Source organism: Protomyctophum bolini (assembly GCF_963924005.1).
Source record: "Protomyctophum bolini genome assembly, chromosome: 15".
In the NCBI taxonomy this organism is placed as follows: Eukaryota; Metazoa; Chordata; class Actinopteri; order Myctophiformes; family Myctophidae; genus Protomyctophum; species Protomyctophum bolini.
The window spans coordinates 21,584,499-21,601,464 of NC_137876.1; the positions used below are offsets into that span (position 1 = coordinate 21,584,499).

Genomic DNA, 16,966 nt, shown 5'->3' on the forward strand with positions numbered 1-16,966 from the left:
CACTATTTCTGTAACAGCAGCAGCCAGAAGCATGAAGACAAAATAACATTGCTATTATCACTGGTATGTTCATCTCATCTGTCAATAAACACAGAAACTGAGCTCTATGACTGGACATCCATCCGTCTATTATGTTTCTGTGTGCATTGCTGTGTACGATCGCTCCTACCACCTGTGAAGTAACGTGCAACAAAGATTGGAAGGTGAACGATTGCCGTTACAGTCTCCATACTGGAGAAAAGTCCTCTTTGTAGTTCTGAATGTTGAGAGTTAATAAGTAATGTCATCTCTTTTGCTTTCTTTACTGTTTGCACCACCTTTGTTGTGTCCAAAGGAGATTTGGTCTGTGGGGCTAAATCTTGTGAACCACTGGACCGATCAGCGCCAAATGTGTTCAACCCTGTCTGTTTGTCTGTCAGGGGATAAACCGTTCTCAAAGTTCTTGTGCAGTTTGTGCACGTTGTCAATAGGGTGTAACAATATAGTAACTGCATCGAAAAATAGATTTTAATTTAAAATATCAAAGTATATTGATATGCAAATACCGTATTGTATCATTTGACTTTGTGTCGTATCGTTTTGCAATGGAAATAATCTGTATCGGATCATTTTGTAATGATTTTGTAAATAATCAATTTAAGTGCATTGTATTTAGCAATTTTAATTGCTATTTTTTTAAATAAAAATAAAAATAATTAGATTTACTTTTCCATTCCATATAACTTGGTCTATCAATACATGTGTGTGTTCTCTGTGTTCATGTCAAGGCGTGGGTTTGTCAATGTGTTCAAATACATGTGTACAATATGTCCATCTATTTGCCAGAGAATCACTGTGTTTACTTATTTATATCCATAATAAATCGTTCCCTTAAAAAACCTGCACTATCCACAAGTTTCAAACATATTTAATGTATTTGCTAAATAGTTACTGTATCGATTTCAAATCATTGAATCATATTGTATCGCCATAATGAACCAATATCGTCCATGTATCGTATCGTCAACCATGTATATTGTGATACATCAATTAATCGCTGTTAAAATGTATCGTTACACCCCTAGTGTGTATACTACTGTATCATGTAACGATGATGTGCAGACGAACCAACACCAACTCCTGGAGTGCTGCCCTCCCCATCCTCTCTTTATACTGTGTCATGGAATCTCTGTGTGTCCGTCACACAAAAGTCACCCTGTGTCTGGGTATAACTCATCATCCGGAACGGTGTGTCTCACAGAGCTGTGCAGAGCCAAACTGTAATCCAGACAGAAAGAATGCAAAGAACCACGAATATCTCATCTGTACGTGGGAGATTGAATTAATCCGCTTCTACGATTGGCCTTAACCCAAACCATCGGGTTTGCGGACTGGCAAAGTAATACGTCAAAATAAGTATCCGATTGGTTAGCCGGCCTGTCTATATTAAACCAAATTGGTCAGTTGTCCCATATAATCCTTCCTCATTATGGACGCTAACGTGAACCTGGTTATGGTGTCAAATTGTCAATCCACTCTGTCGCCTGTTCAGCATCCATATATGCGATTGGTATCTCGGTACAACGTCAGCAAGGGCAAGGGTCGGTCGCAATGGGTGCCTGACGCCAAATCAAATGGGTTCAGATCTGCATCAGGTCTCCCGAGGAGGCGAGTCTGAAGCCGCCAGACGTAAAAACGGATGATGGTATATCTCGCTATTTGGTTGAGTGTTTGCGACCCGGGGGTAATCTGCTGATCTGTCTACAGTACTTGCCTTTGTGATCTGAGTTAATTGCAAACTGCTGGAAAGATCGATGCTTGCTGCCAGTACGTAAAACTCGAATTTTACTAGGGCAATAATTCTCACACATGTTGCCCTTTGGTTATTTAATACCCGTCAGTGTACAGTGCAGTACCCACTAGAGTACTGTATGACGCAAGTATACTATGATTTATATTAATGATGACATCAGGGATCTCCATATATGGGAATAAAAGGATACAGACACACAGATACAGTATGTTGTTTTTTCCAATTTAAATTTTGTATGAATGCATTATTGATTTGTATATTTCTGCTAAACACATGAAACTTTGTCAGCCAAAATGAAACAAGAACTATTTAAATACAACAAATATTACAAGAGCTTTCTCCAAATTCATTACAAAATGGAGGGGTTAGGGTTATGATGTCAAAAACATGGTGTATTTCAATTGGGCCTTTTGACTCAATGGCTTTCAGCTTTCAGGAAGAAACATGAAAATAAATGTGAGTATTATAACCACACCTTGTCTATTAAGCAATGTTAACTCCATAGACGCATACAAAACAGAAAAAGTACAAACATCACGGAACTCCATCTTTAAATACACCCATGGGGTCCTTATCAGTCCATCAGCCAATGCTGATCTGGGATGTTTTAATTGTGCAACTTCAATGACATAATTGACCCGAGTAGTGCCCTGGAAAGATGTTTTGAGTACACCAAAAGTCCTTGTGACTCCCTATAGATGAATGCATGGAGGGGTGCCTGGGCGCAAGCATAGCTGCAGTGTCACATTAAGCACAACTTGACACCGCAGCATTGATTGCCTACCGCCCGGCCTGCAGGGCACCCCTCTGTGGATTTGTCTATAATACACAGTAGGGAGTAAAGTGTAGTGAACTCCAATTGTACTGTCAACGAGTTAGACAGACCCTAAAGGGTCAATTTGGTTCGTATCAGCAATTTAGCTTGGGTCCCCCTGGGACCCTTCCACCTTGAGAACCACAGTGATTCAGAGGGGTGAGTCACTGGCTCTCCTTGGCCAGGTACTCCAGGTCAGGGGCATCCAACCTCTGCTCCTGGTTCCGGTTCTTTGTGAACTCCTTCAGCAACTCCATGAGCTCTCCTTGGTACACATCAGGAGTGGGCTGGGCCTCCGTGGCCCAGTAGTAGATGTCCCAGTCGTTGCTAGGCTCGTTGATCAACCTGTCATATTGCAGCAGCTGGGTCTCTGTCATTGTGTCCAAGTAGCGTTCTGCAAAAAGGCTGAGCAGAATGCAGTTCTCCAACATGCCCCTCTTGCGACTCTCATAGAGCAAGCGGCGTCTCTTGATGTCAATGGACTCTCCTTTCTTTTCCTCCCATGGGGGAAAAGAGACCTGACTCAGGTTGACCTTGGTTCCCCTGGGTGTCTCTCTGTGATGTGCATGATGACATAATTGCCCGGAAAACATCCTCTCAGTCACTGTTGGCCTCCATGGTGCCCAACATACCATTTTAAGAACCCTATTCGCTAAGAGAGCCGACAGCATCTTAAAAACCTCTCTTGTAAATGTAACCGTTTTGTTTTGCCGCACCGCATTTCTCCCCTTATTACATGTCTCTCCTTATTCGTATATTGGTGACATCATTGCTGATGTCACTGGATGAAGGCAATTTCATTTGCGGATATCTGCCGATCGGCAAACCACGCTAATAAAGAACACTGTTATTGTGCCCTCATATGATTGGACAATATACGGTGACAATATACAGTGACATCACAATATGTGTATATGTCCTGCCCTTTTCTGATTGGACAATATTCTGGTAGAGATGGTTTATTAGTTATTGGTCAAGGACATTTCCATCTACAGGAGATAACTAACTTAATTTAATTAATCTTTGACTGGAAAATTAAAGGAATTTTTTTCCTGCTGTTTTTCTCGGTAGCTCAGCCCCGTAGTCAACCCTGCTTGCGTGGAGATAACTGACTGCGTGCGTGAGTGGAGTCGTCGTGATTTTCGCAGGTTTTCTCCCAGCAACCATGTCTGTATCGATGATCATTAAGTGGTGCGGTCAAGAGTATTCCATCAGCTCTCTGTCGGAGGAGGACACCGTCATGGATCTCAAACAGTCCATTAAGAGCGTGACCGGAGTGCTGCCCGAGAGACAGAAGCTGTTGGGACTAAAGGTCCACGGGAAGCTAGCGGAGGACGAGGTGAAGCTGGGCTCCCTGAAGCTGAAGCCCAACACCAAGATCATGATGATGGGAACCAGAGAGGAGAGCCTGGGAGACATTTTGGCCCCACCGCCGGAGGACACGGACGCGGCGGTGGTGAACGACTTCGATATCGAGGAGGAGGTCATGGACATAGAGAAGAGAGAGGAGAACCTGGCTAAAATCACACGCAGAGTGAAGGACTACAAGGTGGATGAGAAGAACCCGCCCAGAGAGGGCAAGAGACTGCTGGTACTGGACGTGGACTACACGCTGTTCGATCACAAGTCGTGCGCAGAGACGGGCCAGGAACTGATGAGGCCGTTCCTCCACGAGTTTCTGACCTCGGCCTACGAGGACTATGACATCGTCATCTGGTCCGCAACGGGTATGAAGTGGATTGATGCCAAAATGAAGGAGCTGGGAGTGACGGCCAACCCCAACTACAAGATCGCGTTCATGCTGGACAGTGCGGCCATGATCACTGTACACACTCCAAAGAAAGGGGTATTGGACGTGAAACCTCTGGGGGTGATCTGGGGCAAGTACGGCGAGTTCTACAGCAGGAGGAACACCATCATGTTTGACGACATCAGACGCAACTTCCTCATGAACCCACAGAACGGCCTGAAGATCCGTCCCTTTATGAATGCTCATGTGAACAGAGAGAAGGACAGCGAGTTGTTTAACCTGGCCCAATACCTCAAAGAGATAGCCAAACTGGACGACTTCACTGGTCTCAACCACAAACACTGGGAGAAGTTCTTATCTAAGAAGCACCATCATTAAGGGAGGTTTATTTTCGAAGGCCTATGCCCGGCCAGCTTTGTGTGTTTGTGTTACCAAATTTGTGATGATTTGATTGGCTGAGCACAGAATGTGATGTATGATGATAAGAGCATCACGAGTGTGATTTTTGAGGGTCGCCAGCCCCTCCTATGTCCAGCTTTTAGTGCATGTTCACAAACTTTGTCCTAAACAAACAATTTTACGTCATAGCGTAAAAGCATATTTGTATTAGGCTGTAATTGTAGTTTCGGAAAACAAAAGTTGTCTTACCTACTGTAGGCCCAGATTAACGCTCAGTCTTTAGGGGCTGGAGACGAGAGAATTAAGGCTCATACAGTACATACTGTACTCCAGTTTTTGGTGATCGCTTATCACCGCGGTGTAGTTTTTAAAGGGTTGGAAAACTACACCATTACGTCAGTCGCGGTGATGATCAGCTATCACCGGACACAGACCCATCTCTCTGTTTTTACTATCAGACAAGTCACTCTGTAGCTATCACCCCGTTCACTGATTGGTCTAGAAGTTGGGTAAACCACAGGTAGGCGGGGTCAATCCTTAAGGACATCACCGCGAGTAAGATGGCCTCAACTCTTATCACCAAAAAAGTATGTATGAGCATTTAGGGGCTCTAGAAGTGAGGGGGTGGACTAAACGCCTGCCCATAAAGGCGATTTCAGCATTTCATCTGTGCCACAAATATTCAGATTTCAGACAAACAGCCTTCGGCCGTCTGCCCCGGTGGAGATAATAATGCTAGAAACATTATTTTTTTTAACTCGATTTTAGTTCTCAATTTTTGTCGCACGCATGCACCTTAACATACCTGGCCTACATTAGGTCAACACTATCCTTTCCCCCCCCCCCATAATTTAATTTCTGTAACACAACTTATTCCTCCTTTCTGACTGTTTAGTGGCTACCACTGAGAATGGGCCTTGGGGGGCACTCCTCAGCTGGGGAGGGAGTTATCTGTTTCTTTGGCATGGGGGCTCTATAGCTGTTCCTGAAACTGAGGCCAGTGTGGCGCCCTGGCGGGATCCTGCAGTGGCCTCTTTGGGACTGTGAACTCCTCCGGAGCCGGTTCTGCCAGGGCGAAGGACCGGCTGCTGAGGCACACTACTAGAGATGCACAGTGCCAGTGTAACGCCCAGGATTCGAACTCGGGTCGGGTTAAAGTCCAACATCAACTAGACCAAAGGGTCTAGTTTATGTTGGACTGGGGGATATATTAGACCTCAGGCTGAGGCTCTGAGACACTCTGCTACACCAGTGCCACACCATCCTTCTCTGTGCAGTGTCTGGCCCAATACATCAAAGAGATAGCCAAACTGGACGACTTCACTGGTCTCAACCACAAACACTGGGAGAAGTTCTTATCTAAGAAGGGAGGTTTATTTTTGAAGGCCTATGCCCAGCTTTGTGTGTTTGTGTTACTGTACCAAATTTGTGATGATTTGATTGGCTGAGCACGGAATGTGATGTATGATGATAAGAGCACAAGTGTGGTTTTTGTGTCTATATCTAGTCAGGGGGATCAGCAGATTTCTTCTGACAGGCGCCAGGGGGTGGTTATCTTACTCGTAATTATTTAATTTACCATTTGCCGGCATTAAACTAGAAGTTTCTGAGCTTTCCTTGCTAGCGTGGGTGAGGGTACAGCCTCTCATCGGAGGCTGCCAGCTGGCTGGCAAGTACTGGCTATACATGGTGAGCCATGGTGGTGGGCTTCCACTGAGGTGGAGTATGAAGAGTCTTCAGACTACAGAGGAAGATTGGGAGTGAGTCTGGGGAGTTCATTCTATAGTTGCCAGAGAGCCAGAAGGGAGAAAAGGGCTGCTCTCACATATACAAAGCAGAAGGGAGAAAGGGCTGCTCTCACATTATACAAAGCAGAAGGGAGAAAGTGCTGCTCTCACATATACAAAGCAGAAGGGAGAAAGGGCTGCTCTCACATATACAAAGCGGAATGGAGAAAGTGCTGCTCTCACATATACAAAGCAGAAGGGAGAAAGGGCTGCTCTCACATATACAAAGCAGAAGGGAGAAAGGGCTGCTCTCACATATACAAAGCAGAAGGGAGAAAGGGCTGCTCTCACATATACAAAGCAGAAGGGAGAAAGGGCTGCTCTCACATATACAAAGCAGAAGGGAGAAAGGGCTGCTCTCACATATACAAAGCAGAAGGGAGAAAAGGGCTGCTCTCACATATACAAAACACGTGTCTCGTGTCTGTGCCGTGTCTGTATATTGGCCACATGACATCACAAGTCGTCTTTTAGTGCTATAAACAAACATTAAGTCCATAGACTTGGCTGGCAAACGGTTTACGTAATAAGTACCCTATAGACAAACATTACAAGTCCATAGACTTGGCTGCCATATGTCATATTCTTCAAAGCCATGCATTGGAGGGGCTAGCACCCCTTAAAAGAAAACACTTACCCCCCCCAAAATAAATAAATAAAATATAATAAATAAACACACCCGTGTGAAGTGAGCCATTCTTATTATAATACATCACATTCCATGCTCAGCCAATGAGCGCACGCACGCACACGCACACACCCTTCAAGGGGAGCCTTCAGAGAGGCAGCTTAAACACCCCAGTACAATGTTACACCTTGCATGTGCTTTGTTACTAATTATGTTTCATGTATTGTTTGTTACGCCATGCAGTGATGGGTAAGTGCAGGAGGGAGCACGCACTGAGCGCTTTCCTGTTGCATGAGACTATGGCTTCCTGTCACATGATAGAGCTGAAGAGAAAAAAGAAGGTGTGAGGACTGTCTGCTTTTCTCGATCACCGACGGTAAAACAAGCGTCATCTATTCTACTCTATATGCAGAAACAATCGGGGGAACCCACTGGAATCTGTCTTAAGAGATTAACGTGACTGCAGAGGTCTCTCAACTCTCTCCGTTCTGATCGGGAGTCCAAAATTACTCAGTCCAGATGACCTCTGTTAACGGTAAAGTAACTTACCAAAAGTTTCCATTGATAGGGTGTTGTTGTGGTGGTGTGTATGTGCAATCGAATATGTATACCTTTGGGAGCATTCACATCTAGTTCTTGGTATATTGAATGACATTAGATGTTTTCAAGTTTTATTCCCTTTAGCCCAAGTGTGTCCTATGCGAACATAACCTGAGGGTATAGCATTAGACAGAAAATCAACTTACCAGTTACGAATATGTATATCAGACATTATCATACAGTGTACACCTCTAAATGTTTGACTTTCAGAGTTCCAGATTCGTCTGTTGGTGCTTCTGATATGGACCTTGAATTTTAAGGTATCTCTCTCTCTCTCTCTCTGTGTGTGTGCATAGCAAAACACGAATGACTCAGTCATAATTGCCAGCTGCAGCATGCTCTCGTTTATACGATACAATACGATATAACTTTATTGTCAGCTTGCACTGACATTTGTTTTGCGTCAATGACATCACCGTTCAAGATACAGACAAGACCATAGAACACAAAATGGTTGACATTACAGGACAAAAATCACAGAAACAATCAGGAACAAGAACATATCCACTAACCAGTGGATATGTTCTTGTTCCTAACGATTTTGGTTTAAAAGCAAGACAGACTGTCTAAAGAGTTCTTTAGTCTGTTTTTCTTAAATGTAGGGACTCTAAACCGCCTCATGGAGGGCAAAAGTTGATATGCATAATTCCTTGTGCACATTGCTGGCAATGGAAATCTGAAGCTAGCCCTGTGTTTCAGCAGTGGCTTATAGTCTTGGGCAATGTGTTAGTTACACATGGAGAGAATTCGTTATGCAACAAATAAAAAAGGTCACGTCTTCTTGAAAATATGACAGTCCTTGCTGGATAGGTGGTCAGTCTCCTGTGGTGGAACACGTGCCCCAAGTGGCCCCTCAAGTGCTTGAGAGCGGTTTTGGTTAAGATTACTCTATTATAATATGTTGTACCTACAAGTGTAACTATCACATGCCGTCATCTCCGATACATTTCTGGCTGGTGTTTTCTTTTCTTTCTTTTTCTTCTTCCCTACTTATCACTGTCTTTTTACTTTGTTGGGGTTAGGGGGTTGGGCGGGTGGGTTTGTGTTTGTCTTGTGAGTTTGTTTTTTTGTTTTCCAGAAAACTTGAAGGGTTTCTACTAGCCTACTGATATTTATCTTCCTGGGACATTCCTTCAATAAAAAACATGTTAGGATTAAGGATACAACTATTGTTGTCTATTGTAAAAGAAAATCGCAAAGAAGTACCACACAAAGTAGTCAATATCTAATTTGTTGAAACATCTGCTTGACGTTGCAGACCTCATCTCAGGAGAATGCCAACACTCTGGAGAATGCCACCACCCAGGCAAACACCACTGAGAATAATACCACCACTCAGGACTATTGTGATTACTCTATGGATTCTGACATGAACACTACGAATTGTGTGAAAGCCAAAGCATCCAACTGCAAATTTCGATCCTGGTTCATCCCCACCTTCTGTTACATAATCTGCTCCCTGGGACTCACAGGGAACATACTTGCTATCCTATATTGTATATATTCTCGTATATTCCACCACGAAAAGAGGAGGATGTATGCAGTGCATGGACTCAACATGTCCTTGGCAGACTTTCTCTTTTCCATGTGTCTCCCCTTTTGGGCAGTCAACTCCGTGTCAGACTGGCCATTTGGCCAGGAAGTGTGCAAAGCCATGTACACCATTTACACGGTAAGCTTCTATAGCAGCATACTGTGGATGTCCTTCATCAGCATGTATAAATCTATCCTCTTTAAATATGTCAAAATCAGTTTCAAAATCAATTTATACAAGTCCCCGGGCTGCAAGGCGTTACCCGTTGTCATATGGATCATGGCACTCGTCCTCTCTGCACCGGAGATAATGTACACCGGCGTCAACAACCAGACTTGCTCGCCTTACGCTGGCAGCTCTGAACCACTTCATGCAGCATTCAGCGTGCAGATGAGTCAGTTCGTCGTGGGTTTCGCCATACCGCTCCTGGTCATGGGCTTCTACTACTTTACCATTTCAAAAGCAGCTTACAGATATAGGTTCAACGTTCCTGTATTTAAACTCGGGCAAAAGTTAGCGTTGGCTGAGGTGGCAGTCTTTCTTCTCAGCCAGGCGCCCTACAACGTGGTCCTGCTTTTGGCCACGCTGGACATTGGCGGAATCGTGGACTACAAACAGAAAAGTAACCTATTTTGTGCCACCGACATCACCCAGTGCGTGGCCTTCTTGAGGTGCTGCCTGAACCCCGTCGTGTACATCTTCATTAGACAGACGTTCCGTAATGATCTACGGAGGTTACGGAGGGCCTGGGGGGGCTGCTGCGGTAAGAGACGGAGCTCAGCAGAGGCCAGGGTCTGGAACCGGAACCGGATGCAGTACAAAGACACCCGTGGCACGAGGCAGACCGCAGAAGAGGCCACTAGTCTGTACAAGGACACCTGCAGTATGACTCGTACTACCGTCTCGTACGGTGCGAGGCAGAACCCAGAGGAATCCTGGGTCTGCATGAATCAGGAGCAGCTCAAGGATACCCGTGTTACGAGACGGAACGCAGCAGGAGCCCGGGTCTGCATGAACCAGAAGCAGTTGGACATCTATGGTAGGAAACGGAGCTCGGTGGCCACACTGAGACCACCACTACTTTCTCTCCCTAAAACTAATAAAGGACCACTTCACCTATCTTCATATAATAATAGGTCCTCACTAATAATCATGATACAATGGTACAATTTTTTTCTACTCAGTCTGTGTCTCATATAGGGCTGTGTGGGCAGTTATAAGGCCGTTCAGAACCTCATTTACAGTTATTGTTCGGCTTTTTTCCTGAACATTATGACATGCCCGAATAGGGACACCAGTAGGTTTCACATGGTTAAATGCCCAAACCTACATTTTGTGGCTATATGTATGTATAGTTTTTTCTCCTTCTGCCAGTTTAGTGAAACGTCCACGCACTCTGATGCAAAACAACTGTTGTAAATTGTAATTGTAAATAAATACAATAAAATAAATGCAAAAAAAGAAAAAGGTCTCTGCCAGGTCAGGTAGCCTACCCAGGGCCAGCAAACTTTAGAAGGCAGTTATAGTAAATGGTGTATTTATATAGCGCTTGTATCCAAAGCGGCACTATAGTAAATTGCAACGGAATATTTAAAAAAAATGTGATTCAGTGATTCATTGTGATCACATGACTTCTGTGTATGGATGCGTGTGAATATTGGACAGAATTAGTTGGAGTTGCAGACAAGATTACATTTTTTTCTACATTTTTCCAATTGTCTTTTATTTGCCAGGGCCGGAATTTCTTCCTGACTGCCCTCTATCTGATGCTGATTGGAGGGAGATGAAAGAGGCATCATCTAATCCTCAGTGCTTTAATGATCAGATGATGTCATCACTGTTCAAATACAGGGCAGACCTGGATATTGCCAAGTAAGCAGATCTGTCTGTCTGTCTGTCTGTGTGCAAGAAAGGGTACATGTTAATGTGTGCGTAGATAAGTGTCTTCATCTCCTTTTGTGAGATTCCATATAAATGCACCTAAAAACAACAGAAAAAAACCCTTTTTGCAGATAATTCTGAAGACCTCCCCGTGTAATTCTCAGGTCCCTGCTGACGTTTGTCGTCAGCGAGACGGACACCCTGTCCTACGAGTTGTTGCTGAGCTACCTGAAGGCCTGCGTGGCGGGCGGCCATGACACCGAGGTGTCGGACGTGTACGAGATGATGTGCGCACGTTTTCCGTCGCTGGAAACGGCTGCCTCCTCCCTGTTCATCAAGTCCTTCAGCAAGACAGAGAGGTGGAGGGAGGCCCTCAACATCCTGCAGGATATTAACAAGGTTGACTGACTGATCATATTATTATATTATTTATCTCAGTCATTGGAGAAGAACTGTACTCCAGTGTTGTACTACAGTAGGTCTGGGCAATATAATCACAATTTCATATCCCAAATGTGATGTTTTCTTTAAATCGCGTAATGCAATTGTTATTTCCAATTTAATTCAAAGTGATGCATTTTACTTTTTAATACTGCCCCGAGTGTTTTAATTAACTTTATTAGAGATTTGAGCGGTGGCAATCTCATCCAAATAAAACTGGGGCTGGTCTCCATCTATTGTGGACTTGAATGAAAGAGTCACACAGGTGCAGGGTCTCAGTTAAGCTAAAAACATGTTACATAGCAGCAGCACCTGCTGATGATAGAGTGGAATTCTGCACAAACGTAATAATATACAGTATTATAGTGGGGGTCACTGTAAAAATCCATACCTTTGCATGGATATGAATGATGATATGAATGATATACACATACCATTTGATCTCTGAGCTATGTTTGCAACCGGTTTGTCACCGTTTGTGGCAACCATTTTGCTTCCCTCGCCAGGAAGGAAGCATTTGGTTGGAATCCGGTTGGGGAAGCAAAAATGGCACAATTGGGAGAGAAACCCAAAACACGTGCCTTGTCATATGCTGCTCCCAGTTTTAATGTCAACACCCAAACACAGGTCTCCCTCCCCTCGCCTCGCAACTACAGCCAAGTCATCAGTGGAGCCGTCATGCACGGCGATTCAGCCACGGCGTGGGCACTCTACGACGAGCTCACCGACAAGGGAAGCGGTCCACACCAGGACGCCTGGGAAGTGTTGTTCAGAGGAGGACAGAGGGAGGCGGGACAGGCAGGGAGTGAGCAACCAGGGAGCGGTCCTCAGTCGGAGCAGCAGGAGAGGCTTCTGGGCATTCTGCGCAACATGAGAGACAACCAGGTGTATCCACAGCAGAGACTGGTCGGCACCGTCAAAACCTGGTTTGAAAGGTACGACTGCCGAGAATGGATGCCCGAGCAGAACACATACGATTTACTCAACTACAGTGTTATAAATGGAACCGAATGAATGAACGAACGAACGAACGAACGAACGAACGAACGAACGAACGAACGAACGAACGAACAAATGAACAAACGAACGAACGAACGAACGAACGAACGAACGAACGAACGAAAGAAAGAACGGACTGACGAACGAACGAACAAATTATTTCCCATATGGGATTATATGACACATTATACAAAATAAAATGACATTAACAATCCTTCCTGTTCATATTACGTCTTATTTTAACAGTAAGGGTGTAATTAATTATCTTGTAGTAATGCTTGAATTAACTTAGGCTACCATGATTTCTCATAAACCCTCCCCACCATCTCCCACACTATTCTTTACCTGCGGTCTTTCTCATTTTCTCTCTCCAGTCTTCCTGGGCAGAAATGGAAAGGAAGGTGGCCCACCATCACCACTAAGTAAATATATATTCACTCTTCGTTTGTGTGTATTATCCCAAGCCCTAAAAGAATATATTGTTTGCAAAATAGTCTTTGGGATCATCAAGCTGTTCATTGTCATTCTGTGTGGATTTAGGGGTGTGTGCAGATGTTGTGGGTTTGTGCTAGAGTCCATTCAACTAACTACCGAGGAGTACCAACAACTGAAAGATGTAGTAATGACTAACATCCAAGGAAAAGATGTCTTCAAGAAAACTACAGCCAAGGTGCACACCCTAGACTGTATGCACACACAGATTTGGACTAATGGTGCAAAATGTGTGTGTGTGCGTGCGTGTGTGTGTGTGTGTGTGTGTGTGTGTGTGTGTGTGTGTGTGTGTGTGTGTGTGTGTGTGTGTGTGTGTGTGTGTGTGTGTGTGTGTGTGTGTGTGTGTGTGTGTGTGTGTGTGTGTAGAAATAGAAGTTAAGAACAAGAAATGAGGTCCGATATTCAAATATTGCAGTGAAATATAATAAAATGCGATCCAGCAGGCTTGAAAACATCGGAATCAGAAGCACAAAATACTGAAACAACTCTTCCACAACCGTTAGCCTGTAACTTGTCATGTCCATTTATACAAATTTACATATATTAAAGTATTAAAAAGCACATGTTGTATATGTATATTGTATATGTATATATATATATACACACAGTATAATGTAACGTTTAGCACGCTGAGCTGGAGTCGAACGCCAATCTTTTGCAGGGTCGTTACAGTATTTTAGAATTTCCATTTCTGCTAATTAGCATTAGCTAATTAACATCTATAGGCTTTGACAAAATTGGTTTCCATAGCCGTAGCACTTGGTATTTTCACTACAGCAAAAGCTGAAGGTGGGGAGGCGGATAAGATCGGGGAAATTTAGTCTGTGTCTACCATATTTGATTGATTGACTTCCCATTCGTATAAGAGGTACTTTCATTTAATGTATTAAATCTATTGTACCCATATTCTAATTAGGGGTTCTGATTTCTTCGGACACCTGAGATTTTTTTTTTAACGCGTTTTCACATCCTCCCATCATTCTCTCTTTCTCTCGCTCTCTTTCTCTCTAGGAGTTTACTAGGTTCAAGGAATTTGTGAAGCAGAAGCCGGCATTTCATGTGGTCGTAGATGGACTGAACGTGGCCAATAATATCACAACCAAAGGCAAGCAGTCGGAGACGGTGAGAAAACCAGACATGCAGACAGATATATACTGTACAGTACATGAAGTGTGATTGGAAGCTATAAGCCATAGATGCCATCCATTAGGTTCCACATACTGTATAGGCACATACACACTGTAGATTAGAGATATGCCGGGTACTAAATCATCTACAAAAGTGGTTTGATGTATATGGATATAGCATCACCGTGGTTTTAAAGGACTTGTAGTGATGGATGGTTGCGGTCCCATGGTAAAGCGGGTATGGGCTATTTGGGTCCTATATGCGACGCATTTTGCGTTGTCTCGCATCGGATGGTGCATGTGTTGTGATCCAGGACAAATCAAAATGGACACCCCCAAATGTTTGTCTTTTTGGGTCTTCTTTTAACAAGCTCAAGTCAAAAGTGTGCTAATTAAGTATTATTAACAAGTTCAAAATGGTGCTACCTATAGAGTAAAAAGTTATATTCAAAGAGTGATTATATAAGTCTGTCAACATGTGATGTATGCAATATTTTTGTTTTCATATATAACTTTGATTTTGTATATTTATCTCTTCTGTAATGTCCACGCCCACAATCTGGTGATGTCACCAATTAGTAATGCACAGCACCTGAGCTGTATTATTTGGAAGCTGTTTAAAAGCAAGTTCTTTGTCTGTAAAAAACCATAGCACTGACGAAGGTCTGAGGACCGAAAACGTTTTGCTTTTTAATCTCACCATGAGCACAGAGCACCATGAGCACAGCATCTTAAAATAAAAGAAAATATATTTTTCTAAGTCTCAAGTCTAAGGAGTTTTACTTCTTTGTTTATACGGTGAGCGAGTCTTTTCCTGTCCAAGTTCAAAATGGCAAATTTGCAGGCCTGTCTGTCACATTGATTCACACAGTACTGGTCAGCAGACTGTGGACCTGCGTCACATTGCACTGGAAACACTCAGAACACATACAGTAGAACAGCCAAAATTGTTTCAAATTGGCCTCATGCCTTCATGTTTGACTTGAACCGTAGGTCGGTACAATGAAAATCCTTGTTCTACTTCTCCCTCACACATATGGATACACATCTCTGGGGTGGTATATATGCATGCCTTGCACATTTTGGGAGCCCAGGGTAGGCAACCCAGCCTTGCATTTTACTGTATGCATTTGTTTTACCCTACCTGTGATCTCTCTCTCTCTCTCTCCATCCCAGGTGTTAGCGGTGGTGTCGGAGTTGGAGCGTCAGGGTCAGGTTGTGTTGGTTCTGGGCAGGGAACACATGCTTGAGCCATCCAGGTCCTGGGACCAACACCATATGAGCCTTATCCAGCAGAAGGCACACTGCTTCTTCACTGACAACGTGTAAGTCCCTCTGAGAATATAATATACAAACACATTATTATGATCATTGGTGATTCCTATTATGTAACACCCGGGAATCGAACGCGAGTCTCCCGCGTGAAAGTCCAATATCTTAACCACTAGACCAAAGGGACAATCCCCATGGACTGGGGGAGATATTAGACTTTTGAGGCCATCAGGCTGAGGCGCTCTGCTAAACATAGTCCGTAACATTAAATAAAAAGCGGCCAATACTCCTTTCCCGCCAGTGCAAATGTTTGAGATACAGTATACAACCACTGGTCCCCTCTGTTTTAAGAAAACATCCTCATTCCTCAAATGTTACCGATGTCAATGCAGTGTTATCACCAGTCAGCCGTCATAAAAGAGTGATTTTAACAGCCATTTTAACTCTTAACCTACAGTAAACTGAACCGAATTCTGATTTTAACCCTATAAGCATGTAGATATGCAGTATAATTCAGTAGATATATCCATCTTCTTGCTGACCTACCCATCTCTTTCTGCCAGTCTGTACTTTACATAACCTCAATCTGCATCTATTGATCCACCTGCCACTATATATATTTTTTAAGTGGTGCAACCACTTCTACTTTTATCAGTTCAGAGGACTCCTCCTTCCTCCTGTATGCCGCGTTGCATTCTGGGAAACACTGTCGGTTCCTGAGCAGCGCCCTGATGAGGGACCTGCATGTGAAGGCGTACCTGCCAGACGGAGGCTCCAGACGCCTGTTCTTCAAATGGCAGCGAGGACAACGGCTGGCGGTGGACGGACGCATCGCAGCCAACGGGAGTGTCTGTTTCCAGGTGAGAGGAGGAGGAGGAGGAGCGGGGAGGAGACAGGGAAAATGTAGCCAGTTTACAGTCTTTCAAATGGCTGTGGGGGCATATGATTATACCAACTATATTATTACTGTACGTCCACAATTTCTGCTTCCCTGCTGTGTGTGTGTGTGTGTGTGTGTGTGTGTGTGTGTGTGTTTCAGAGTATCCCTGGTTATGACACCATAGTACAGAGTGGAGACAACACTTGGCATATTCCTTTTGACGACTCGGACGAGGAGAGGACCGGCTGTGAAGTACCACAACGATGGCTGTGTCTCACCAAGACAAACCAAACTGTTCATGTGGGACGAACTGTTCATTCGTAACAGCCGGGCTCACCCATTTCTACACCCAACCCCATCTACAACAACTCTACTGCAAATCTCGTCGCCACAATAATAGCCGATCTACAAGCTCACGGAATTCCCAGAATAGGGGATGTGGAGGTGGTTGATTTAACTCTTACGCAACCAATTGGACCCACAATTAACTCATTAATCCACTCACATCAAACTCTCATACAGTATGGTGTCATCATTCAACTGTGGAGCTGCAAATTAAATTCTCTAATA

At 43.9% G+C, this 16,966-nt stretch overlaps 3 protein-coding genes across 3 annotated transcripts; 2 read left to right on the forward strand and 1 right to left on the reverse strand.

The window, feature by feature from the left end:
- Positions 1-2,770: 2,770 nt before the first annotated feature.
- LOC308329773 (succinate dehydrogenase assembly factor 2, mitochondrial-like) lies at positions 2,771-3,199 on the reverse strand (the record flags this gene model as incomplete). The annotated part of the gene is made up of 1 exon (XM_080784271.1): positions 2,771-3,199. The coding sequence occupies one exon, from the start codon at positions 3,197-3,199 to the stop codon at positions 2,771-2,773; it is 429 nt and encodes a 142-aa protein (XP_080640397.1).
- Positions 3,200-3,771: 572 nt separating this feature from the next.
- On the forward strand, positions 3,772-4,734 carry LOC308329927 (ubiquitin-like domain-containing CTD phosphatase 1; the record flags this gene model as incomplete). Its single annotated transcript, XM_080784472.1, has 1 exon — positions 3,772-4,734. One exon carries the CDS (start codon positions 3,772-3,774, stop codon positions 4,732-4,734), a length of 963 nt encoding a protein of 320 aa, XP_080640598.1.
- Positions 4,735-9,583: 4,849 nt separating this feature from the next.
- LOC308329774 (mitochondrial ribonuclease P catalytic subunit-like) lies at positions 9,584-16,937 on the forward strand (the record flags this gene model as incomplete). The annotated part of the gene is made up of 10 exons (XM_080784272.1): positions 9,584-10,343; positions 11,038-11,176; positions 11,350-11,584; positions 12,254-12,561; positions 13,000-13,047; positions 13,166-13,295; positions 14,129-14,239; positions 15,421-15,569; positions 16,172-16,376; positions 16,556-16,937. 10 exons carry the CDS (start codon positions 9,584-9,586, stop codon positions 16,718-16,720), a joined length of 2,250 nt encoding a protein of 749 aa, XP_080640398.1. The 3' UTR covers positions 16,721-16,937.
- Between the last annotated feature and the right edge of the window lie 29 nt (positions 16,938-16,966).